General features: G+C 35.4%; 6 protein-coding genes across 7 annotated transcripts; 4 read left to right on the top strand and 2 right to left on the bottom strand.

Moving 5' to 3' along the window:
- Positions 1 to 589: 589 nt before the first annotated feature.
- Positions 590 to 8173, top strand: LOC9318351 (endoribonuclease Dicer homolog 2). The gene is made up of 22 exons (XM_021030821.1): positions 590 to 1252; positions 1343 to 1520; positions 1692 to 1805; positions 2178 to 2312; positions 2451 to 2535; positions 2629 to 2690; positions 3090 to 3230; positions 3363 to 3491; positions 3581 to 3710; positions 3799 to 3895; positions 4074 to 4269; positions 4351 to 4511; positions 4601 to 4816; positions 4912 to 5138; positions 5212 to 5483; positions 5563 to 5990; positions 6072 to 6175; positions 6264 to 6445; positions 6545 to 6754; positions 6852 to 7262; positions 7346 to 7624; positions 7716 to 8173. The coding sequence occupies exons 1-22, from the start codon at positions 1176 to 1178 to the stop codon at positions 8046 to 8048; spliced, it is 4167 nt and encodes a 1388-aa protein (XP_020886480.1). The 5' UTR covers positions 590 to 1175; the 3' UTR covers positions 8049 to 8173.
- Positions 8174 to 8261: 88 nt separating this feature from the next.
- LOC9318350 lies at positions 8262 to 9420 on the bottom strand. Its single transcript, XM_002882237.2, has 3 exons — positions 8916 to 9420; positions 8751 to 8836; positions 8262 to 8666 (listed from the first exon to the last, which is right to left on the bottom strand). The coding sequence occupies exons 1-3, from the start codon at positions 9358 to 9360 to the stop codon at positions 8370 to 8372; spliced, it is 828 nt and encodes a 275-aa protein (XP_002882283.1). The 5' UTR covers positions 9361 to 9420; the 3' UTR covers positions 8262 to 8369.
- A 1984-nt stretch (positions 9421 to 11404) lies between these two features.
- On the bottom strand, positions 11405 to 12608 carry LOC9320435. The gene has a single exon (XM_002882235.2). It carries the CDS (start codon positions 12165 to 12167, stop codon positions 11667 to 11669), a length of 501 nt encoding a protein of 166 aa, XP_002882281.1. The 5' UTR covers positions 12168 to 12608; the 3' UTR covers positions 11405 to 11666.
- A 1018-nt stretch (positions 12609 to 13626) lies between these two features.
- LOC9320434 lies at positions 13627 to 16572 on the top strand. Its single transcript, XM_021033263.1, has 4 exons — positions 13627 to 15641; positions 15729 to 15838; positions 15913 to 16031; positions 16386 to 16572. Exon 1 carries the CDS (start codon positions 13763 to 13765, stop codon positions 14141 to 14143), a length of 381 nt encoding a protein of 126 aa, XP_020888922.1. The 5' UTR covers positions 13627 to 13762; the 3' UTR covers positions 14144 to 15641; positions 15729 to 15838; positions 15913 to 16031; positions 16386 to 16572.
- LOC9320433 (universal stress protein PHOS32) lies at positions 15434 to 16632 on the top strand. The gene is made up of 4 exons (XM_002884321.2): positions 15434 to 15641; positions 15729 to 15838; positions 15913 to 16031; positions 16386 to 16632. The coding sequence occupies exons 1-4, from the start codon at positions 15467 to 15469 to the stop codon at positions 16459 to 16461; spliced, it is 480 nt and encodes a 159-aa protein (XP_002884367.1). The 5' UTR covers positions 15434 to 15466; the 3' UTR covers positions 16462 to 16632.
- A 2850-nt stretch (positions 16633 to 19482) lies between these two features.
- Positions 19483 to 24011, top strand: LOC110229717 (homeobox-leucine zipper protein HDG8). Of its 2 annotated transcripts, none has more exons than XM_021030451.1 (10): positions 19483 to 19944; positions 20032 to 20149; positions 20257 to 20448; positions 20683 to 21129; positions 21235 to 21339; positions 21519 to 21719; positions 21806 to 21986; positions 22733 to 22992; positions 23208 to 23303; positions 23415 to 24011. In XM_021030451.1, the coding sequence occupies exons 1-10, from the start codon at positions 19823 to 19825 to the stop codon at positions 23802 to 23804; spliced, it is 2112 nt and encodes a 703-aa protein (XP_020886110.1). In that variant the 5' UTR covers positions 19483 to 19822; the 3' UTR covers positions 23805 to 24011. The 2 variants fall into 2 exon arrangements, with proteins under 2 accessions (XP_020886110.1, XP_020886111.1); XM_021030452.1 differs by having other exon boundaries at positions 19484 to 19944; positions 23208 to 23297.
- Positions 24012 to 24235: the final 224 nt, after the last annotated feature.

Here is a 24235-nt window from a genome sequence, read left to right as displayed (position 1 = left end):
TTTTAGAATCTTTATTTTAGTTTTTTTTTCACATAAAATGTTTAAGGCATTTTATATCCTTGTTTACCAATCTTTCTGTGTAAAAGATATTTTTAAAAAGCATATACCCTACCGGCCTATTGTTCACCAATTATTCTGTATCCTTTTGCTTTTTTAACAGCTGGACCAAAAGTAAAAGCGGTTTTGCTCTATTGGGTAAAAAAAAAGTAAAAAACATAATAAAAAAATGAATAATGACGTCAGCTCACAACACAAAACAGTCAATCACCCAAAGATAATTTAATTATAGCAGTCAAATAACAGTTTTCAAGTTTTTTTCATTAATTTTTGGCTTCGAAAACCACTCGGTAGTTTAATTAAAATGACCGAGTAATGGGCTTCGTGATAGATACCTTTCTTCTTCTTCTTCTTTTTAAGTAAGCTTTTTCTCCACTACTGTCTGTACCTGACTTACACTACTGTCTTTCGAGGTTTGCTTCATTGTTTTTTTTTTTTTTTTTTTTGTAAATTATATCCTTGGGTTGGTTTAGCGATCTCTTCTTATTTGCTTGTGCGTTTTTTTTTTTTTTTTTTTTTTTTTTTTTTTTTAAATAATAAAATTTATATATCATCCCAAAATGGACTGGGCTTTGGGCCTTACAAAGAAACACAGTTACAAAAAAGATTGATCGGAAAAGCGACCGGAAAAAGAAGAAAAGCTCGGAACTTGTTGATTACCGGCCGCAGGGAATCAGGAGGTGTAATTCCGGCGGATTCAAGGCTACGGCTTTGCAGCAGAACTAAAGATCGGAGCCAACGCTAAAAGAATCCGGTTTTCACCATCGACCCCTCACCGTCGAACCGCCTGACCCGCTACAGACCTCCCAGACACCTCAACTCTCCGACAAGCCGGCTCCACGTTGTCATGTCCCGTCCTAGCAACCTGACAAACTCAGATCTATCCCCTTTCTTCCAGATCCGAACCTAACCAATCAACCCGAGAAAGAGAACCCTTCGTCTGGCCCGGTGAACACCAACCACGGCGGATCCAGTAGTTGAAAGCTCAAACAACCGCACCTGGATGCTGTTACTCTTTGCTTGTGCGTTGTTACTCTTTCTGCTCAACTTATGGCGAATTTTGACATTTGTTGATAAAAATTAGGGTTTTTTTTTCGTAATTCTACTGTCTATATTCGATGACCATGGATGCTGATGCCATGGGAACTGAGACCACTGATCAAGTCTCTGCTTCTCCTCTACATTTTGCTAGAAGGTTGGCCTATCTTTCTAATCTCTGTTTAGAAGAACCCATCATTGTACTCTCTGGTCTTACATCTTTGTATATTTGATGCTCTGTTACCAGTTATCAGGTAGAGGCACTTGAGAAAGCTATCAAGCAGAACACTATTGTCTTCTTTGAGACTGGTTCTGGCAAGACTCTTATTGCCATTATGCTTCTTCGTAGCTACTCTTACCTTTTCCGCAAGCCTTCACCCTGCTTCTGTGTCTTCTTGGTTCCTCAAGTGGTTCTTGTCACTCAGGTATGATGTTAGAATTGGTGTTACGATTGGCGTTGTGGACAAAGGGACACACACACCAATATACAGACTTGTCCTTTGTTCCAAATTTTGAAACTTTCTCCATTTTTTGTGTGAGGCTTATCAAGGAATATGTACACATGCTCATAATTTCTCCTTGTGTGTTTTACGCAGCAAGCAGAAGCCCTGAAGATGCATACTGATCTACAAGTGGGTATGTATTGGGGAGACATGGGGGTTGACTTTTGGGATTCTTCAACATGGAAACAACAAGTCGATAAATATGAGGTCTCCTTTCCTTATTTTGGCAAATTACATAATAAATTTTTATTTGGTCAAGTGTTATGACTTATGAGGATGCGTTTCATTGTTACTATTTTTAGCTCGCCATTTCATAAGTCTTTTTTTTCCATTAAATCTTGCTTACCTGCATCACTGTCTCTTATGATCTGTCACCATATGGGCCGTCTCTGGCATATATGAATTTTGCCATATTGAACTTGTGTTTCCTACTATTTGACGCTAATTTCTGCTGAAAGGCACTATTACTGTTTCATGTCTGCTCATGATGCACAGCCATATAGGCCCAAGTTTCAACCTGTTTGGAGTTTCAAGTGTTCATTCTGTTTTTTTTTTTCTCCCTTGGTTTCATAAGTGCAGGTTCTGGTGATGACCCCTGCCATTTTGCTCGATGCATTGAGGCATAGTTTTCTGAACTTGAGCATGATCAAGGTTCTTATAGTTGATGAGTGTCATCATGCTGGGGGAAAGCACCCCTATGCTTGTATCATGAGGGTGAGCATGAAAGATATTCATAGCTAGAGAACTCAAACCTGAATGAAATCTCATTGAAACATAGGAAATTCATATTAGAAATAACTAGTTTATAATGTAGTTTTGCACCTTCTGACAGCATAGCTCCTTTTCATGCAGGAGTTCTATCATAAGGAGTTAAATTCTGGCACTTCCGATGTTCCACGGATATTTGGGATGACTGCATCCCTTGTGAAAACAAAGGGTATATATACATCTAACATTGTTTCTTGATTGGATTTATACATTTTATTTTGTATTTGTTTTTTCAAGTTTGGTTTTTCTTCTCTCAACTAAGGTGAAAATCTGGACAGCTACTGGAAAAAGATTCATGAACTCGAAACTCTTATGAATTCAAAGGTTGCTTCTTTTCTTTATCTTGAATATTTTTGGTATTGTCCCTCCTGTTTTAATGTTTTATATGTTTTTGAGTTATAGATAATGAAATCTTTTTTTGTTCTAAATTCTAATCTGTCAAAGGTGCCGTTAAAATCAGAAACCTTTCCTTAAGATTGATATTTTTGTTTGGTATAGTCACTTTAATCATTGCAAAATGATTTGTCCATTTATATTTCGATCCTATAGTTCTCTGTAGTATGACCACATCTGATGCAGAAGCATAATATTTTCTTAGTTGTTATTTTGAACTGTAGCAAGACTGTTGATTATGTTAAGTGCTTGACCTGTCTCAATATTTAGAAATGAACCTTATTTTCTTGCTTACTCCATCATAATAATAAATTTGTTTGATTAATAAAGGTCTATACCTGTGAGAATGAGTCTGTGCTGGCTGGGTTTGTCCCCTTTTCTACACCAAGGTTCAAGTACTACCAGCACATGGGGATACCAAGTTCCAAACGAGCAAGTTTGGTAGAGAAGCTAGAAAAACTAATGATAAAGGTACGTGAACTAAGGACAAAAGTTTGTATGCGAGTGGTGATTGTTTTTTGGGTTTTGAAATGTAGCTCATATATATGATCATTCTTGCATCATATTATCAAAATGTTAACTGATGGTAGACTTATTTTTCAGCATCGCTTATCCCTTGCAACCTTGGATCTCAAATCCTCTACTGTTGATTCTATAGAGAAGAGACTGTCGAGGATAAGTTCAACTCTAACATATTGTTTGGATGATCTCGGAATTTTGCTGGCGCAGAAGGTGTTTTTTTTTTGTTCTTGGTGCTGCTTTAGGATTTTAAATTACATAGGAAAGTAAGAAGTGTTGTAATATTTGTTTTTCTACAACAGGCTGCTCAGTCATTGTCAGCCAGTCAGAATGACTTTGTCTTGTGGGGGGAACTAAATATGTCTAGCGTGACCTTGGTAAAAAAGTTCTGTTCTGATGCTTCACAGGCGTTTTTGGCTGACATACCTAATGGTAGTTTTCTGTTTGCTAACATTTTACTATTGAAGATTCATTCATTTCTTTAGTTTCCTCACCTTTGGTTCTTTTCATGTGTAAATAGGTCTTAATTGGAGTGTTGCTAACATAAATGGAAAGGTGGAGGCAGGTCTCCTAACATCAAAAACAGTCTGCCTGATTGAGACTCTTCTTAGTTATAGGTTTGGATCGGCATGCGCACTTTTGTTTCTTCTTGTTATACTGGAGTTCGATATGACGATCTGAAATGAAAAACCTTGAATGTTTGACATTGCTTAAATCAACACATATTGGAGTACAATATTTTTTTATACCTACGTTGTTTTCTAATTCTGTTTCTCTGAATTTTTATTGATGCAGCTCACTGGAGAACATACGGTGCATCATTTTTGTGGATAGGGTGATAACAGCCATTGTTCTGGAATCTCTGTTGGCTGAGATTCTTCCAAACTGTAATAACTGGAAAACCAAGTACGTTGCTGGGAATAACTCTGGTCTGCAAAATCAAACTCGGAAGAAGCAAAATGAAATTGTGGAAGACTTCCGGAGAGGCTTGGTATGGTCAAATTCCTGTGAAAATGCTGTGTTATCTGCTCACTGTTATCTTTATATCTGAGTAACCTGTTCTTATTCGTAGGTAAACATCATTGTAGCAACATCTATTCTAGAGGAGGGACTAGATGTTCAAAGTTGCAATCTGGTTATCAGATTTGATCCTGCATCCAACATTTGCAGTTTCATACAGTCTCGTGGGCGTGCTAGAATGCAAAATTCAGATTATTTGATGATGGTGGAAAGGTCAGTTGCATATTTGGCTGGTCTTCATAGAGTTTACAGCTCCATGCTTAACAAAATGTAATTTCTTTCTCACTCATTGCCACTGGCAGCGGAGATCTGTTAACACAATCTCGGTTAAAAAAATATCTTTCTGGTGGGAAAAGAATGCGTGAAGAGTCTTTGCATCATTCTCTTGTTCCCTGTCCACCTCTTCCAGATGATTCAGACGAACTATTCTTCCGTGTCGAAAGTACTGGTGCAACTGTAACTCTTAGCTCAAGCGTCAGCTTAATATATCATTACTGCTCAAGGCTTCCTTCAGATGAGTTAGTCTAATACCAGCTTCATCTTTTCCTTTATTCAAATTTTTGCTTCTTTACTTCTTTCTGATTTGTGTTTCTTTTTTTTTCTTCTGGAAAAGGTACTTCAAACCTGCTCCTAGATTTGATGTAAACAAGGATCAGGGGAGTTGTACCCTTTACCTTCCTAAGAGCTGCCCAGTAAAAGAAGTTAAAGCTCAAGCAAATAATAAAGTGTTAAAACAAACTGTCTGTCTTGAAGCTTGCATTCAACTGCACAAAGTTGGAGCTCTAAGTGATCATCTTGTGCCTGACATGGTTGTGGCGGAAACTGTCGCACAAAAACTCGGTAATCTTCTGCATTTTCATATGTAAATTTGGCTGTATAATAAATCACTCATCTATGAGGTTTGAGTTTGCAGAGAAAATCCAATATAACCCAGAGCAGCCATGTTACTTCCCCCCAGAGCTAGTCTCCCAGTTTTCAGTACAGCCGGAGACAACATACCACTTCTACCTAATAAGAATGAAGCCAAGCTCTCAAAGAAATTTTCATTTAAATGATGTTTTACTAGGCACCAGAGTTGTGCTTGAAGATGACATTGGGAACACAGGCTTCCGGTTGGAAGATCATAAGGGTACAATAGCTGTGACATTGAGTTATGTGGGAGCTTTTCACCTTACACAAGAGGAGGTATTTATCTCAATTAAATTCTTACGAATCATTTCTTATTTGAAGAATTCGATAAGTCTCTGTATTTTCTTTTGTTCAGGTACTTTTGTGTAGAAGATTTCAGATAACTCTATTCCGAGTTCTTTTAGATCACAGTGTGAAAAATTTGATGGAGGCATTGAATGGATTGCTTCTCAGAGACGGGATAGCACTTGATTATCTACTAGTTCCATCCACTCATTCACATGAAACATCTCCTATTGATTGGGAAGTGATCAGATCCGTGAATCTAACTTGTCATGAAGCTTTGGAAAAACACGTAAATTGTTCTATCAACGGCGCTTCTCGTATTCTACACACAAAAGACGGCTTGTTTTGTACTTGTGTCGTACAAAATGCATTGGTTTACACACCACATAATGGATACTTCTACTGCACGAAAGGCGTTCTCAACAATATAAATGCAAATTCATTCTTGACGAAGAGAAATTCTGGCGATCAGACTTACATAGAGTACTACGAGGAACGGTACATATACTTCTCACTATTAATATATTTTCGGTTATTTTATTCTATTTTCAAACGCTGGATTGTATAATTTTGTTCCAGGCATGGGATTCAATTAAATTTTGTGGATGAACCTCTTCTGAATGGAAGACACATTTTCACGTTGCATAATTATCTTCACATGACCAAGAAGAAAAAGGAGAAAGGTTCAATCTTATAACCACAATCTGTGATTGATTGCATCATGATTTCTTGTTGAATTCATGTTTCCTTAATATATTCTTTTTACTGCAGAGCATGACAAAGAGTTTGTTGAACTACCTCCTGAACTGTGTCATGTCATTTTGTCCCCAATATCAGTTGATGTGATCTATTCGTATACTTTCATCCCATCTGTTATGCAACGCATTGAATCTTTGCTTATAGCATACAACCTGAAGAAGAGCATCCCAAAAGTCAATATTCCAACCATCAAGGTAGAACTTAAGAGTTAGGACTTTCAAGCTCATATACATATTGTATATATTTTCAATTTGGTTTTTCACCAAATTCTTCTGGTTCACTTGTGACTACAGGTTCTGGAAGCTATAACGACAAAGAAGTGCCAAGATCAGTTTCACTTGGAATCACTAGAAACTCTTGGTGACTCTTTTCTTAAATATGCTGTTTGTCAGCAACTATTCCAACACTGTCATACTCATCATGAGGGTCTTCTTAGCACGAAGAAAGATGGAATGATTTCAAATGTCATGCTCTGCCAATTTGGATGTCAGCAGAAACTTCAGGTAAACATTCTTCAGTCTTAACGACTCCCAAACCTTTGGATTGTATAGAAATGTTTAATTTGCCGCAGGTGGAGTAAAATGATTTCTTTAATTACAGGGATTTATCCGCAATGAGTGTTTTGAACCTAAAGGTTGGATGGTACCTGGTCAACATTCTGCAGCTTATGCACTTGTAAATGATACCCTACCCGAGTCTAGAAACATATACGTTGCTAGTAGGAGGAATTTGAAACGCAAGAGTGTGGCTGATGTTGTAGAATCATTAATTGGAGCATATCTCAGCGAGGGAGGTGAACTTTCAGCTTTGATGTTCATGAATTGGGTTGGTATAAAGGTCGATTTCACTACTACGAAGATCGAGAGAGAGTCCCCAATACAAGCAGAGAAGCTTGTGAATGTAGGTTATATGGAGTCGCTGTTGAATTACAGTTTTGAGGATAAGTCTCTTCTTGTTGAAGCATTGACTCATGGTTCATACATGATGCCTGAAATTCCAAGATGCTATCAGGTCCGGTCACTTCTCCATAAATTTAATCATATACTTGTTATTCTTTTGGTGTTTCGAATAAAAATAGTTTGATACTACTGCAGCGGTTGGAGTTCCTCGGTGACTCGGTATTGGATTATCTCATAACCAAGCATCTATACGACAAATATCCTTGTCTGTCTCCTGGACTATTAACTGACATGCGATCAGCTTCTGTTAACAATGAATGTTATGCTCTAGTGGCGGTTAAAGAAAATCTGCACAAACACATCCTGCACGCCTCTCATGTTCTCCACAAGCACATCTCTAGAACAGTCAGTGAGTTTGAACAGTCTTCTTTGCAATCCACTTTCGGATGGGAATGCGATATATCTTTTCCTAAGGTAACAGAGTTTAATCTAACAACATATACTAACTCTACTCTACTCTGAACACAAGTCCTTTAACGTCTACCTTTTTTGGTCTCACTGTCAGGTTCTTGGTGATGTGATAGAATCTTTAGCAGGCGCGATATTTGTTGACTCAGGTTACAACAAGGAAGTAGTGTTTGCGAGTATTAAACCACTCTTGGGTTGTATGATAACTCCGGAGACTGTCAAGTTGCATCCTGTGAGAGAGTTGACAGAATTATGCCAGAAATCTCAGTTCGAGTTGAGTAAAGCTAAAGATTTTAATTATTTCACGGTTGAGGTGAAAGCTAAGGAAATGAGTTTTGCTCACACAGCAAAGGCCTCTGATAAGAAAATGGCCAAGAAATTGGCTTACAAAGAAGTCTTGAACTTACTTAAGAAGAGCCTTGCCTCCTAAATTTATTTTTCTTGTGGATAGAGACTCTATTGGACAATAATTATTGTTTCGGTTAACTTTATTGCATTCACGATATTAGTTCTCTCAGAGAATTTAAATTTATCTTATTCTTGATTAGAATTTGATTTTTCTGTGTTATTTTGTTCTTTCCATTGTGACTTATTTAATAACCAATTTCATATTATACTTTGAATTTGTTTTCAACGGCATGTCTTAATCAAACAAGAACGAAACTATACTAAAATCAATCTCTACGAACAGAGTCAAAACAATATGAAAAGACAAAAAAAACACACCTAAAATGGCTTTAATCAAATCAATTCAAGCTAACAACCAAAAGTTCTTGTGACGTTTGGTTGTGATCAGGTAACCACCAAGCTTACGGTTCTTTGGTTTAACTGCAATGGTCATACATGAAGCCTTCTCTAGGCAATACTTGAGAACTCCGGCTCGGCCTCGCCGTTTCTTCCATCCCCATCTCTTCAACAATCTCCAAACCGGCGGTTTCTTCTCTTCTCCAACCACTAATAGACTCACTTGTTGTTCTTTAGCTTCTTCCACTATCTTCTCTCCTTTATCTTTCTCTTTTCCTTCTAGCCTTCTTATCTCAACCTCTATCTGTTATTATATAGACATAGTAAAATCCATCACATTTTAGCGATTTGAAACGCGGAAAACGCTTTTGTTAGAATATGGACTCACCCCGGGTCGCTTTGTTTGGCAGAGTTTCTTTAGAGTATGGACGAGTTCATCGGTCTTTACTTCACTTTTCCGGTTCTTCCTTTTGCCTATAGCAAATTGAAATCCTCAAAAAGTCAAACCAAAATTGCCAAATGAACACTTCTGATCTAAAGATAGAGAAATAACCTTTTCTAAAGGGTTTGGAGAAATATAAGAGAAAAAGATAGTCTTGTGACTGTAATGTATGCTTCAAAGCCCATTCAAGAGCTCCAGTTGATGCAATCACTTTATCCACCACCACCATCACCCTATTCCCGGCCTCTGTAATCTCCGCCTCTGCTGCTTCCACCGCGGCTTCTGTCTCCCCGCATCCACTTTTTCCACCGCTCACAACGCTCTTGCCATCATCTTGTTCCTCTCCTTCCCCTTCTCCTCCTCCTTCTTCCTCTTCTTCAAACTCTTCATACTCGCTGCTGCTACTGTCACCATCGTTTTCCTCTTCTCCAACCCCCTTGTCTCGTCCAAGAAACTCAATTCTCTGATCTCTTTCTATGGAACTAGAGTCTTGTTTCAAACGGACCCGGACATGTCTTAGGCTCAACTTAACTGATTTCTTGAGCGATCTTGCCATGTCTCCTATGAATCTTGATTCTAACAACCATTCGTTGATCTTTGATCATTGTTATTGTCCGTATATACAATACAAACGTGCAAGATAATTAAAGAAAAACTAATCACAAAAGAGTTCCTAGGACGTGCGTACCATGAGACTATATTAGTCCGAAATTCAAAGACAGAATAAGTTGTAACAAATCTTTTATTAAATTTGAAGATCTTATTAATGCAACACACGATAATTTGCGTCTCAATTCTTATAACCTCGTTAAATAAACCATCTCTCCTTTGAGGAGGCTTGCATCTTACTTCTCCACAACTTCTTCCAGAAAATCCCGCCTTTCTTCATGTCCCGTTCCACATTCATGACACATCGAGCCAGAGCGATACCATCCTTCTTCTTCCCGTCCTCACTCACATGTGCAACCATCGCAAAGCCGTAAGTTGCAGGCATTAAAGCTTTCACATCACTCCATATCTTATCTGATATCTCCATCTTCTTATCACATCCATAAAACCGATATAAATCGGAATACCTCGGAGGAGCTTCCTTAATCGCAATCTCCTGAGTCTTCAAACGAGCAAGCTTATCACTAAACATTTCCAACACATCTTGACCCGCAGTCAGATTCTCCCACTCTCTAGCAGCACCAAGTATCACCATTATTCTCTGAACCCGAGGAGGAGTTGTGTAATAAAACGAAGCTAGTAAAGGCATCAGAAGCTGATGCTTATACATAACCTTTGCAAGCCAATACGTTTGAGCAATACCAAAAGGACGAGGAGCAATATGGACAAGACACTTCTTATGTTTTGTCATCATCAAGTTCTCTTTATCCGCAATCATCAATGTCTCCAAGTAAGAATTTGCAATTCCATTCAAGTTTTTGTTACCTCTAACGTAAGTCTTATCCTTCCTCAAGTGAAATAACCCGAAAATCGCCAAGATATTGAGGCACAGGTTCATAAGAATCTCTCCATAGCTCCGTTCAAAAGCTACAACCGCGGTTTCGTCATCCGTAGAAGGCATCTTAGTTGTATAAACTGCTTCAACCTGAAACGCGCTACCGCAAGAAGGATAAATCCCAACCCCTAACCCATAAGCACGAATCCTACCTCCAAGAGGATAATTCCCAACAGGGGCAAGGTTAAGAGCAGCAACCATTTGCAGAGTGTAGGGTTTAAGCTTGTTCTCTAAACGGGCTGAAGGAACGTTTTCGACATTATTCGACCATGCAGTGTCAGTAACAGTAGCGTTCTCAGTAAGAAGATAACCAGAATCACGAATATCACAATTAAATTGAAGAACCTTGCTTAAGTTACCAAAAGTTGGATCAGCATCAGCTTCAGTCGTAGTATCCCACCATGTAGGTCTCTCGGAAACAGGCGTCATCATTTCAAGACCGTCGATTGCTTCCCTGACAGTGGTCGGCGTCTTCGTCTTGACAAGAGCCTCGATTTCAGTGTAGGACATTGATGCGACCTTCCAAAACCTAGAGTAGAGAGTAGGATTAGTTTCGCAAGCTTCGTGTTGGTTGGTGTCCATGACATTCCCATTGCAGCTGGTATCTGCAATTTCTGAGACTCTGGTAGGTATTCTACTGTAACCCCCTGTTCTGGTAGTGGTAGATGAGAGAGAGTTCTTTGATGTAATCAACAGACTAGAGATAGCCTCGTAAGAAAGATCGAAATCACCATCACTCAATTCGTGGAGTGAATCAAAATTTGCTTGGTATCGAAATGATTCGGCCATTGGTGAGGACTGAGGAAGGACTAGGTTAAGGTTAAAGAGAAAACGAATCGTACTATTTATAGAGAGACATCGAAACAGAGCATTTTTTTTACCGTTACGATGTACGAAGCAAAAGGTCAAATTTGGGGTTTCTCGAAATATAAAGTCAAAGACTGGTTTCGATGCCAAATTATTCGATGAAAGTCTTAAATCACTTTCATTTTCCTATGATTAACATTTGATTCTATTTAATTAAAATCCAGTTTTCTCTTTAACGGCTAGTTTGTACTAACTTGTAAAGAAAAATAAAGAAGAGGTGGACACGTTATAAAAGAAAATAATTTCTTATTGTTCATATGAATGAAATTTAACACACCAATCTTTACGGATAATTCACACACATTATTGATTAACAGAAAAATATATATACACTTACATATATAACGGATGAAAAAAATAACGAATCGCCTCCTAATTCTCGACTAATGTCTCCTTACGTACATTAATACCACAAAAGAGAGGCACTTTGATTAAGAGGAAGAAAAAAAATAACATTAAAAATATATATATAATTGGATGGTTTTGTTGGATTAGGGCACATGTTCTTCAACTATCGTCTCCAACTGTGGTTTCTTAGATTTGGAAACAGAGATCCGATGAATAAACTCCGCCGCCGAGAACTCTTCTATGTCTTCAAGGTTCAGCTTCGGTCCGATCAGCCTTACATCATCGTTATCTTCATCTTCCGGAGACACTCTCCTGTTATCGCAGCTTTTCGTACGTTTCTTTCCGGCGAGGTAGAGCCGAGCCAAGTCGGAGGCGTTGGCTGCAGAAGTGGCACGTGTCATCGGAAAAGCAACGTACACATGGAAGCCTCCAAGGTCGAGATCGTCGTCGGCGGCGAGTGGGATGAATTTACGGCCGATTTTCAACGATTTGCCGTCGACGAGGAAATATCTTGGCATCTCCATCATGAGCTCGGCTGCTTTCATCGGCACGTGGATGTCACGCACTCCACCGTCCGGGAGAATCACTTTGGCCAACGGTGACGATGACGTTTTGTTTAGAGCGCATGAAACGTAGTTGCCCATTGTTATTGTTACTAGCTATATACTAATATATCAAGAAAATCGAAAGATTTTACGAGTGAAGTTGAAACTAATTTTGGATTTTGAGAAGATGGAAAAAGACAAATGGAAGCTTAATATAGAAAACGAGAGAAAAATTTATACCCTTATAATAACAAATATTATTTGAATAAAATATAGTGAAGATGGACAGCGTTGCATATAGAGGTTGACATTAGATAGTTGAATCCGCGTCGTAGCATTATACTATAGACTATATTATCATTAAACTGTGTTTTCAGAAGTCTATGGCCATTATTTGTTTTTCATTTTACTCCGCGTAAAAAGGTAATGATTAAGAGAATAATAATGAAGTCGATTAATAATGTTAAATTTTATTTATAGTGTTAGTACTTGGTTTTTCTGATCGGGTCGGATATTACATGAAATGTTTTGATAAGTTTCTGGGAAAAAAATTAATCAACATTATTTTCATCTAACCAAAATAATTGGGATAATAAAAAGAATGCAAAAGTCAAAATCTCAAAATTATTTTGAATTAGAAGAAAGTTAAATTTTTATGTGTCGTTGAGTCAACGTAGCTACCTGTTTTATACATCGTGAAGAGACGGTGACAGCATTATAATTTCGTTGTGTTAACTTAAGTTCCCTAATTTTCAGGGGTTCAAAGTGTGACGAAAGGACGCACAAATTATTGTACTATTAGTTAAACCAAAATCAGATCTTATTTATATAGTATTTGCTTACTCTTCCAGTTGTTATCACAAAAAATTTAATCACACGATATGATAATAATATAATTAAGCATTCGTGTGGGATTCACGCTCACTTCTTAATACATCTGTGTTTTCGGTTTATTGACTTCAATGACGCGACGGTTCCGCTTTGCACAAAAAAAAAATAAAAAAAAAATAAGACGCGACGGTTCCGTTGCCCATGGGACTGTTCTTGTTGCTTCAAGACCTAATTAACCTTTTCTTTTAACAAATGTATTAAAATTTGATTGCTAAATTCAAATTTGAATGTAAACGGGATATGGGATATTTGTGCTTCTCCTACTCTAACGCCATCATATATATATATATATATGTAGACAATCGTAATCTTAAATTGGTTAATTAAACAATCTAAAAAAATTCATTATTGAAGACAAATTTACACAAAACCGTTTAGTTCTGAAACCGATCGAATAGACCCGTAGAGTAAGATTCATTTAATTTGTCTCTTAAGTTTTTTCACATTTTTGTTACAAATTCATATAAGTTTGATACTATAGTTTCCTATAAACAACTCGTAATAATTAAGTGGTATAACCTATATATAAACTACTTAAACTTCGCTTGAACAATTAATCAAAGTAGCTAGTCCAATTTTAACGATTTTTGAACACTAGAATTATAACAAAAAGATCTTTTTATTGTTCAGTGTATAACTGTCTTCCTCTATCTACGATTTTTATTTCCTTTTTTCTCTCTTATATTTACAAAACCCTACAAAACCTTTATAGGCTTCACCAAGATTCAAGCATCAATTCAAGCCGCTATAAAAATATCACTTACATTTGTTAATTAAGTATTAGCATTTGTTTCTTCATCATCATGATGAAACCAATTTCTCTCGTACTCGCCCTTCTCCTCTCATCATCCTTTGCACCTCTAGCCGCAACCGCATTCTCCTTATTCCCGTTTCCGTTCCCGCTTCCACTTCCATTTTCGCTCCCTTCCATCTTCGGTGGAATTATCGGTAACAGTGATAATAGCGAGTTAGCTAGGATGTGTTTTCCAGACCTAGGAGACGGAGAAGCCTGTGTGGCGGAAATCTTCGGTTCATTCTTTAACCGTCAAATCACGATAGGACCAGAATGTTGCAAGGCCATTGTTGAGATCGACGAAGACTGTACTCAAGCCATTTTCAAACCACTCAGCAATTCTTTCTTTAGTAGTTCTGTTAAGCAGTATTGCACTTACATTAATAATTGATCGAAATTTGTTTTAGGTTTACTTTAGCTGTGCTTGTTCTATTTAATTTCTTTTGTTTCTGTTTTATCATCAGGAACTTTGTTTTTTTTTCTAAAGTTTAAAGGAAATTTTGAGTTGGAATAATATTTCACCGAGGAGTTGTTATATTTATTTTAATTTCATAATGATTTCTTATCATCTTTTAAGATGGTTTACAATTACTTATAGACTTGTTTTAAAAGATTAAACCAAAATTATCGTTTACAATTTCATTTTTTGTTTTTACACTTTAACCTTGTCCCTGGGCTTTGTTGTTGTGGATCTTCTAGGTTACTTGTTTACACTGGCTCGCCGCCTTACTATTTGAAATCGACAATTTGTATTTTTATTTTCTTTCTTAAAGATAGTTAATTTGGGACCGATATTTTAAATTTGTTTAAAATTTCTTTTGAAAATAAATTGATGGCCATAGAATCTGGATTTTGTTAAACGATAGTATCAAAACATTGACTGTTTTGGAGTTTCTTACGTACTAATTAACGATATAAGCATCGTACGTAACAACTATCAAACTAGTGGTGTTTTTTTTTCTTTCCAAGCCATCAAATATTTAAATACTATATGTTTACAGTACATTTACATAAAATATACTAAGAGAATAAAGTTGGTTTTGATTGGTATGTGTTCCATCAATCAATGAATAAAAAACAAGCTAATAAAGGAAGAAAAGTCGAAGAATAAAATTCGCCTTTGCTGAAAGTTGACAAAGAATATTACTTTTCTTGGAGAGCAAGTGAGATAAAGAGAATTCACCAATACACTACGTGTGCAAATACATATCTTGAATCTTCCATGGCTTTCATCAGTACACCATTTAAGATTTCGACTAAAAGACCAAAATGTATTCGCTCACATCACATCACTGTAAAATTATATTTTCAATATCAAGTATATTAAATGTCTATATGAATAGGACACCAAATCAATATATGATATGTTAAGAGGTGAATAAAATATTAATGTTATGCACACAGACGTAATAACAAGAAAAACAACTCAAAAGTTGAAAATTCTGTTTTCTATCAATTTTAATTTTACAGTATTTTAACAAAGAATTTTAAGAAAAAAGCAAATAGAGAGAGACCTAGTAGCTTCAAGAATCTCCAAATCACAATCCAGAAACAGTTAAAAGAAAAAGACATTCATTAAATATCTCGAATTCTGTGTGCGCCAATATTCTCCAAAGTCTAAACCATCAATCAAACCGGTTATACATTCTATAAATTAGACTACCGTAATCAATTTCCACTTAGAAATCATCGAGAGAGAGAGATATAGAGAGAGATGGGAAAGGCACGTACAGTGGGAGTGGGAATGGACTATTCTCCGACGAGCAAATTAGCTCTCCGGTGGGCGGCGGAGAATCTCCTTGAAGACGGCGACACCGTCATCTTGATTCACGTCCAACCGCAAAACGCCGATCATACCCGCAAAATCCTCTTCGAGGACACCGGTTCACGTAATTAAATTAGTAAATTTTTTCCATATGATGATCAAAATTTTGTATGTTGATAATTTAAATTTACAAACTAATTATTGCATGCAGCGCTAGTTCCTTTGGAGGAATTTAGAGAGATTAATTTGTCTAAACAGTATGGACTTGCTTACGATCCTGAGGTTCTTGATGTTCTTGATACTCTCTCTAGGGCTAAAAAGGTAAATAATGTCCTCTTTCGAATAATTAATGATGTTTAACTCATTGTAAGTATAAACCTTAAACAAAATTATAGGTGAAGGTTGTGGCAAAGGTGTATTGGGGAGATCCAAGAGAGAAACTTTGTGATGCTGTCGAAAATCTTAAACTCGATTCCATTGTTCTTGGCAGTCGAGGTTTGGGTTCTCTCAAAAGGTAAATTCTTATTCTTAATTACTAGCTATAGTCTAGTTTCGTTACATTTTGGTTCAAAAAATTCGGATTTTCAGTATATTTAGGCAATATAGCTTCAAATAATAGAAACTGATTTGGCTTTTCTCAAATTAATTTTAGTGGTTTGATTTGGCTTTAGTAACCGGCTGTTTGGTTTTTGTTAACCGGACCTAAATTGAGCACCTCTATATTATCGACACGCGTATATAGTTTGTATAGACGTAATTACGTATACAGCATAAGGAGATTTAATTAATTAATAATTACGTTATCATTTTTTGTTTTGGCAAACATAATCACGTATTTACGTTATCTATGGTTTTCTTTTTATTGTAGGATCTTGCTAGGTAGTGTGAGCAATCATGTGGTGACAAATGCAACATGTCCAGTCACAGTTGTTAAGGCTAATTAAAGTCTCTCTTGTTCTTTAATTGGACCCAGTTAATAACTTTAGTAGTTACGTGTGTCACTCATGCATTGTTTTGATATTTATTATTTTGTTGCCTTTTGCAAATTTGTGAAACTGATTAGTTCTGTATCATTAATAATTTCAGTTAAATGATATTTACTCTTTTGTTTGTTTGTTTGGAAACTTGTTCATTCATGAAAAATCTTGGTGGACTAAACAAAAAAAAAAACTAAATAAACATTGGAATTTGGTTTTAGATAGAGGAATAATCCCCATGTTTGATCAAGATTATAATCACAAGATGGCCTTAATTTTTTTCTTTTTGGACAACAAGAGTTTATAAATCACTATTCTCCATCAAAAGATGGCCTTAATGAGTATGATTCTGGGATAAAGTCGAATATAGAAATAGTTGATGAGGTTGAATCTTGTCGAAAAGAAAAATGTTCTATCGTTGATTGGTATAATTGGATTGAATCTTGATGTGTGGTTGATCATGGCTAATCTGTGAATGGAATATGGATGTCGTGGACCATTCATTCAGATAGGACAAGTCGTGGATGGGATAATTCACGATATTGTATGGGCCAGATTATGGGTTTGTTTTAACTTGATTGGCAGGCCGAGTCATAATGGATTCATGATCATTAGGTTTGAGCATAGCCTAGTTGGACTTAATCACTAGATCATGATCAAAATGGGCTTAAAATAAACATGGCCGAGATGAGTAGTCCCAAAATTATTGTGTTAGATCATGAACTGATCGGCTGGATTTGGGTTTTCCGAAAAAATTATTCTTGTGTTGGAAACCTTTACAAATTTACGTTCTTTGGTCCATTTGTTGACAAATCTGTATAAATTAAAGCAAAAATTTAATTAAAAGAGAATAAAACAAGTACATAACTAAAAGAGGAAAAAAAAAAAAAAAAAAGAGACCGTCGCTGGAGCTGTTTTTATCTGATTTTGAATGATAACGTTGGATTGAAAATTGAAATTTTCATTTTTCGCTCGGTGGCTGATTTAGAAACTTAAGATTAATCAAATGATCTAAATATAGTTTTGGTGAGTACAGTTCAGGAATATAGATGTTGATTATGATTTTCAAATATAGAAAGAGCGGTTATATTTGAATTTAAAGTGAAAGAACAACTGTCAGATATGATAAAGATTAAACTGATGATCTAAATATGGCTTCACCAATCACCAATTTGGGAATATACCCGTTGGTATTTGATTTGTGACATTTAAATATAAAAAAGAGCCGTTGAATCTTTTACCAAAAAAAAAAAAAAGAGCCGTTGAATTTAAAATTTGGGTGGATATATATATGAACAACTGTCAGATATGATTAAGATTAATCTGATGATCCAAATATAGTTTCGGTGAATCCAATTCGAAACATAGTCATTGGTACTTGATGTGTGATTTTCAAATATAGAAAGAGACGTTGAATTTAAATTTTAGTATGATAAACACATTATGTTTAGTCTAAGTAGGTAATATGGTTATTGTTGCTAAGAGTGATAAGACCCCTGTTCTAAAAATCGGCCGCCTAGACGCTGATCGGAGGAGCACCGCAGCGATTTTGTCTAAATCGGTGAGAAAAATCGGAGATCCGATTTTTTGTCCGCCTAGACCGTCTAGGCGGCCACCTAGCCCACCGCCTAGACAGCGCCCAACCCAATTTTTTTTTTTAACTTTTTTTTTACTTTTTTTTTTCTAAAATTCAAAACGTCCTACTTATGTTCGTAATTTGTATAAAAATCATAAATTTGAAATTAAAATCTTGTTTTCATGTGTTTAATACAATAATAAAAACAATATTATATAAATTTCTTAGTTATAATAGATTAATATGTTTTTAAAACATTAAATAGCCCTAAAACTATCCCCGTGTAATCCCCGATTTTCTTGCTAGGCGCTAGGCGCACCCTCACCGCCCGACTAGCGCCTAACGATTTTTTAAACACGGGATAAGACTAGTATTGATGAGATGATATGTCGTTTGGATTGGATTGCGAGTATTCTTGAACTTAAATGGGAGCCAAATTTCGACCAAAAAAAAGAATGGGAGCCAAATCATAAGGGATTCATGAATTCATTGAACTAAACTGATTTATAATATATGTTCTTGAGCAAAAAAAAATCTATAATTTAGGCTTTTCTATCTAGATTGGATTGATCCAGTTGTTGACAATTTAGTCCTGGTTTGAATCGGTTTTGCGAATCATGCACCATAATACCAACCATTTAGGATTGTATCACTAATTAGTAGTGTCATTCTAAAATGTTAGAGATTTAAGACGAATAAAAAATAACAATTTACATAGAATTTTAACAAAAATGATGGCAAAACGAGAATTTTTATTTTTATTTTTAAACCTAAAAACTAATATAATATAGAGACGTAAGAAAAATGTCATCTTTTTTCTTTCCTCATGCGACACACCTCTAGATCAATGTTTCCTTAGATTTGAAAAATCTTCTTTCCACATTACTAATTTGAGTATTTGCAACCTGTTGAATAAGCTGTCACTGTCTATAAAAAGGTACTTTACAATAAATTGTCATTTCTATTCTATATAAATATATAATTGATGATATCTTTCCATTCTCTTATTTTATAAATAAGTTAACATAATTAAGAAAATAGGACTAAAACCATTTAATTAATATTTAAAACACTAATTATGAATTTATTTAATTTTTAGCAAAAAAATTAACTTAATGATTAGCACAAGCTTTCTGTAATAAAGTATTTACCTACTTTTTTTTGTACAATAGACATTTAGACACCAAAACTTAAAATATAAATAATAGAAAACATATCAAAAAGTTTATTTGACACTTGACAATATTGTTGATATTTTTGATTTAACATTTTGTATTTTCATATTATATATAAATTTATATTTACCTTTCAAAAAATACATTTAATAATTATAAACTAAATAAAAATGTTTGTTTGATTTGTTTTATTTCACCCTCAAAAATAAATCGACCAATAATATTTAGAAAGCAAATCTTATCTCAATAATTTAAGTCTTGCTTAGATTTAATTTTTATTTTATTTTATTTGTTCACCCTCAATACATTTTATACAAAACATATATTATATATATCTTTAATACATATTTGAATTAAATATTACCTTTTAACATATAATGTAATAAATACCTTTAACATATAATTTTGCCCACTCAAATAGTAATATCTATATTTCCCCCTTCTTCCCTTTTTATGAATTAATGTATATTTTAAAAAATTATCCTTAATTCCCCTATAAATACTGATTAACTTGTGCCTTAACAAAAACAAAAAATCATTTGCTAAAACAAAAAAATTATTATTTGTGAAGAACAAAATGGATAATGATGGTGGTGGGAGCTCATCAGGCAATGAACAATACACTTCGGGAGACGCCAATCAAAACGGGAAGAGGACTTGTCATCGCCACACCCCTCAACAGATCCAAAGACTTGAAGCGTAAAACCTTATTTATTTATTTATTAATTGCTTAAAAACCTAATAAATTTTTGATTATAATAACTGATTTTGATTTCTTGAATCAAGTTATTTCAAGGAATGTCCTCATCCAGACGAAACACAACGAAAACAATTATGTCAAGAGCTGAAACTTGAGGCTGACCAAATCAAATTTTGGTTTCAGAACAAAAGGACTCAGAGCAGAGTATATTTATCTTGGCAAATCCTTTTTAAATAATATTCAGTAATTTATTTCAACCAATTAATACATATATATATATATATATATATTATTTTTCTCATATGCTATAGACTCAAGACGAAAGATCCACTAACGTATTACTTCGTGGAGAAAATGAGGCTCTCCAAAGTGAGAACGAAGCAATGCTCGATGCTTTAAGAAATGTGATCTGTCCAGCTTGTGGAGGCCCTCCTTTTGGCAGAGAAGGACGCGAACACAATCTCCAAATTCTGCGTTTCGAAAACGCCCGCCTTAAAGAGAACGTAAACATATGATTTCATTTGTTTTAATCCATAAATATTTCACTTTTTTTTTTGGATGTTTATTTGACCATCGGAATATTTCTCATTTAATTTTAAGAACAAAATGATATTAATCTTTAAAGAATGATATTCGATATTCGAAAAAGTATATAAAACTGTATATATTGATTGTGAATATATAGATATACATATACATATACATATATGCCACTAACTATTTATTTTTGTGTGAAGCGTGACAGACTCTCCAATTTTGTAAACAACCACATGCCCAATGAACCAACCGTGGGGGACTCATTAGCTTATGTTCCTAGCCATCAAATCTTTAATGGCATCTCGTACGGAATTAACGGAAGCAACAGATACGAGCCATCTAGCTCATATGGACCACCAACTTCTCAAATCATCCAACCACGACCCCTATCCGAAACGGATATAAGCCTGTTGACTGAAATCGCCGCAAGTGCGGTTGAAGAGCTCAAGCGGCTGTTTTTGACTGAGGAACAATTTTGGGTTAAGTCGTGTATCGACCAGACTTATGTGATTGATACAGACAGCTATGAGAAGTTCTCGCATGCTGTCAAACATTTCAGCAGTACTACTGCTCATGTCGAGTCTTCCAAAGATGTCACGGTGGTTCCTATAGAAGCAATAAACTTGATCGAAATGTTCTTAGATTCGGTATTTATTATATTTCTGTTTGTCTGTTCTTAAAAAAATTATTCTTTCGTTTTGACTTTTGAGGTTTGGATAAAAAAATGTGAAAATGGTACTTGTTTATTGTAGGAAAAATGGAAAGAGCTTTTTCCAACGATTGTGAACAAGGCCAAGACGATTCATGTGCTCGGATCGGGGCTTCCTATAAGAGAAAACTGCAATGTTTTGCAAGTGGTAAGAACTAGTTTTGTAGTGGAACTTCAAAATGTTACCAATCTAATATTTACGTAACCAACTTTAGGTTTAAGGATTTTTTATTCGAATTTAGGTTTGAAGGATATTAGATAAGGTTTGTTTTCCTCAATAGAATCACTAACACATTTGGTGTTTTGAATGTGAATGAAATTTGATAGATATGGGAGCAACTACACATTCTGTCGCCGCTAGTGCCAGCAAGGGAGTTCATGATCGTCAGGTGCTGCCAAGAGATCGAGAAAGGGCTCTGGATTATTGCTGACGTGTCACACCGTGCTCACTTTGACTTTGCCAATGCTGCTTGTTACAAACGTCCTTCGGGTTGTCTCATCCAGGCCTTGCCCAATGCTCACTCCAAGGTATCTCTTCATTGCCTCTCGATCGAGCTCATAAATGTCTTTTTTTCTATATTGCATTTAATTGGGAGCGGTCAAAAATATTGTAGGTAATGTGGATAGAGCATGTGGAAGTGGACCATAAATTGGATACACATAAGATCTATAGAGATCTTGTAAGTGGCGGGTCAGGCTATGGAGCTAAGCGTTGGATCGTCACACTTGAGAGAATGTGTGAGAGGATGGCTCTCTCCTCCATCCGAACCCTTCCTCCAAGTGACTGGAGCGAAGGTACGTATCATCTTTACGACTAACTTAACGAATGACTTCAAATTGTGCAAGTAAATTAAAATATGTTGTTTTTTTATCACTTGGTATGATTGTATCATTTTGATGATAATTGATATTTACCAACAATTTTTTTTCTGTTAAAAAAAAACTAGAACACTAGTCAATGTTTTCTTCGATTTCTATAAAATAAATTAGGAAAAAATTACGAGTCAAAATTTGGATGACGAATAAACGGAAGTTTTTATTCCCTAAAGATGTGAATGTACTGGCATAAAAAACATATAAAGAAAAAAAAAAATTTTCTCATATATCTATACTTAATTTCCCGATATTCAAGTTTTCTAATTTTAAAATTTAGAAACAAAATTTTCTTTTTGTGATTGCTTATCTTTTTGAATCAAAAGTATGAGATAGTTACAAAATTTTCACAAAAATGTTTTATATCATTTTATTTAATTTTCTGGTCTTATCCTAATTTTGCTTTTTGAAGTTTGAAAAATTGTATAAATAAATGGATTAAGATCATAGGTCATCTATAATACACATCATCTGTTTATGAGGCTAGTGCAACCAGCTAAAAAAATGTTAAGCTGGTCGGATGATTTTTATTTTACCTCGAGGTTCTAACCCTAAGACATGCAACTTTACTTTATTACATTAATTATTTGAAATTGATCATTGTATATCACGTATATATAGTTTCTACAATAATGTGGCGTTTGATCAAGTTGATTATATTTTGGCAGTCATATCGACAGGAGAAGCAAGAAGGAGTGTAATGAAATTAGGTGAGAGAATGGTAAAGAATTTCAACGAAATGTTGACCATGTCCGGAAAAGTTGACTTTCCGCAGCAGTCGAAAAATGGAGTGAGAGTCTCGATTCGGATGAACAATGAGGCCGGTCAACCACCCGGTATCGTTGTCAGTGCTTCGTCTTCTCTCACAATCCCTCTCACTCCTTTGCAAGTCTTCGTTTTCCTTCAAAACCTCGACACTCGTCAACAGGTTCTTTCTTTTCTCTATCTCTCTTTCTTGATCTGCATGTTCATCAAAATTTATGAACTTTGATACGGTTACACTTGCCCGAATTCATCCATGCGGATGATGATGGACCGAAGCCTCATGTTGTAGAAAACATGGATAACTAAAGTTGTTTTTGCCTTCTTGATTATTGTTGTCTTAAATCACGTATTAACAACAAAAACGTTTACGTGTAACAGTGGGACATTCTTTCCTATGGAACCTTAGTCAATGAGATCGCTCGCATTGCCACCGGATCAAGTGAAACCAACTGCTTAACCATTCTCCGGGTACATGTATATATCTCTCTTCGACTTTATTTTAATTATTATTAATGGTTTATTGGCAAATTATATAACTCTAATATCTTTATTCGTCGTGCATGTGTATACAATAATATTCATTAGCCAACGCAAGAAGAGAATAATGACAAGATGGTGGCGCAAGACTCAAGCAAGGATGATATGTTGATGCTGCAAGATTGTTACATGGACGCCTTGGGAGGCATGATCGTGTACGCTCCTATGGACATGGCTACAATGAATTTCGCTGTCTCCGGCGAAGTAGACCCTTCCCATATCCCAATCCTTCCTTCTGGTTTCATCATCTCAAGCGACGGCAGGCGATCCACTGTGGAGGACGGTGGAACCTTACTCACGGTGGCCTTTCAGATCCTTGTCTCTGGAAAGGCCGCTAGGTCGAGAGAGGTGAATGAGAAGTCGGTGGACACAGTGAGTGGTTTGATCAGCTCCACTGTTCAAAGGATCAAAGGTTTACTCAATTGTCCTCAATGTTGAGTGAGGGAATATGCTGTGGAAGATTCTCTTTTGTTTTCTTTGTTTTTTTTCGTTTTGTTTGAGATATTTTTATCGGGGGATTTTATGACTTCGATTGGTTGTGATGGTTTTATGGACATGAGCTTTAAGATATTTCCGATCGGTAAGATTACAGACCGATTGATGAAAGTAATAAAACAACCCATCTTTATATATGGGGTTTTCTTATTGGTTTTGGTTGGTTTATTCTATTGGTTATACTAATAATTTAGTCATAGTTTGAAGATAAATGTTTGATAATAATGATGAAATCGTAAATATGATTGAACATTTGATAAAAAAAAAATAAACGAAGATTCATTAAAATACACTAATTATTTAGTTATATATTTTCACTAAACTATATAAGTTTATGAATGTTTCAGAAAATATATAAATAAACTAATTTTATT

Source organism: Arabidopsis lyrata (assembly GCF_000004255.2).
Source record: "Arabidopsis lyrata subsp. lyrata unplaced genomic scaffold ARALYscaffold_3, whole genome shotgun sequence".
Lineage (NCBI taxonomy): Eukaryota > Viridiplantae > Streptophyta > Magnoliopsida > Brassicales > Brassicaceae > Arabidopsis > Arabidopsis lyrata.
Note: the sequence above shows the minus strand (reverse complement) of the source record. Positions and strands in the feature narration are given on the sequence as shown.

Excerpts from the sequence above, each read along its gene's own strand:
- LOC9318351 (XM_021030821.1), top strand. The coding sequence starts at position 1,176 with ATGACCATGGATGCTGATGCCATGGGAACTGAGACCACTGATCAAGTC. Across the intron at positions 2,691-3,089 it reads AAACTCTTATGAATTCAAAG|GTCTATACCTGTGAGAATGA; the intron begins GTTGCTTCTTTT and ends TGATTAATAAAG. Across the intron at positions 7,625-7,715 it reads GCGATATATCTTTTCCTAAG|GTTCTTGGTGATGTGATAGA; the intron begins GTAACAGAGTTT and ends TCTCACTGTCAG.
- LOC9318350 (XM_002882237.2), bottom strand. The coding sequence starts at position 9,360 with ATGGCAAGATCGCTCAAGAAATCAGTTAAGTTGAGCCTAAGACATGTC. Across the intron at positions 8,837-8,915 it reads CTCCAAACCCTTTAGAAAAG|GCAAAAGGAAGAACCGGAAA; the intron begins GTTATTTCTCTA and ends AATTTGCTATAG. Across the intron at positions 8,667-8,750 it reads GCCAAACAAAGCGACCCGGG|ATAGAGGTTGAGATAAGAAG; the intron begins GTGAGTCCATAT and ends ATATAATAACAG.
- LOC9320435 (XM_002882235.2), bottom strand. The coding sequence starts at position 12,167 with ATGGGCAACTACGTTTCATGCGCTCTAAACAAAACGTCATCGTCACCG.
- LOC9320434 (XM_021033263.1), top strand. The coding sequence starts at position 13,763 with ATGATGAAACCAATTTCTCTCGTACTCGCCCTTCTCCTCTCATCATCC.
- LOC9320433 (XM_002884321.2), top strand. The coding sequence starts at position 15,467 with ATGGGAAAGGCACGTACAGTGGGAGTGGGAATGGACTATTCTCCGACG. Across the intron at positions 15,839-15,912 it reads CTCTCTCTAGGGCTAAAAAG|GTGAAGGTTGTGGCAAAGGT; the intron begins GTAAATAATGTC and ends ACAAAATTATAG. Across the intron at positions 16,032-16,385 it reads GGTTTGGGTTCTCTCAAAAG|GATCTTGCTAGGTAGTGTGA; the intron begins GTAAATTCTTAT and ends TTTTTATTGTAG.
- LOC110229717 (XM_021030451.1), top strand. The coding sequence starts at position 19,823 with ATGGATAATGATGGTGGTGGGAGCTCATCAGGCAATGAACAATACACT. Across the intron at positions 21,987-22,732 it reads TCCAAGTGACTGGAGCGAAG|TCATATCGACAGGAGAAGCA; the intron begins GTACGTATCATC and ends ATATTTTGGCAG. Across the intron at positions 22,993-23,207 it reads ACCTCGACACTCGTCAACAG|TGGGACATTCTTTCCTATGG; the intron begins GTTCTTTCTTTT and ends TACGTGTAACAG.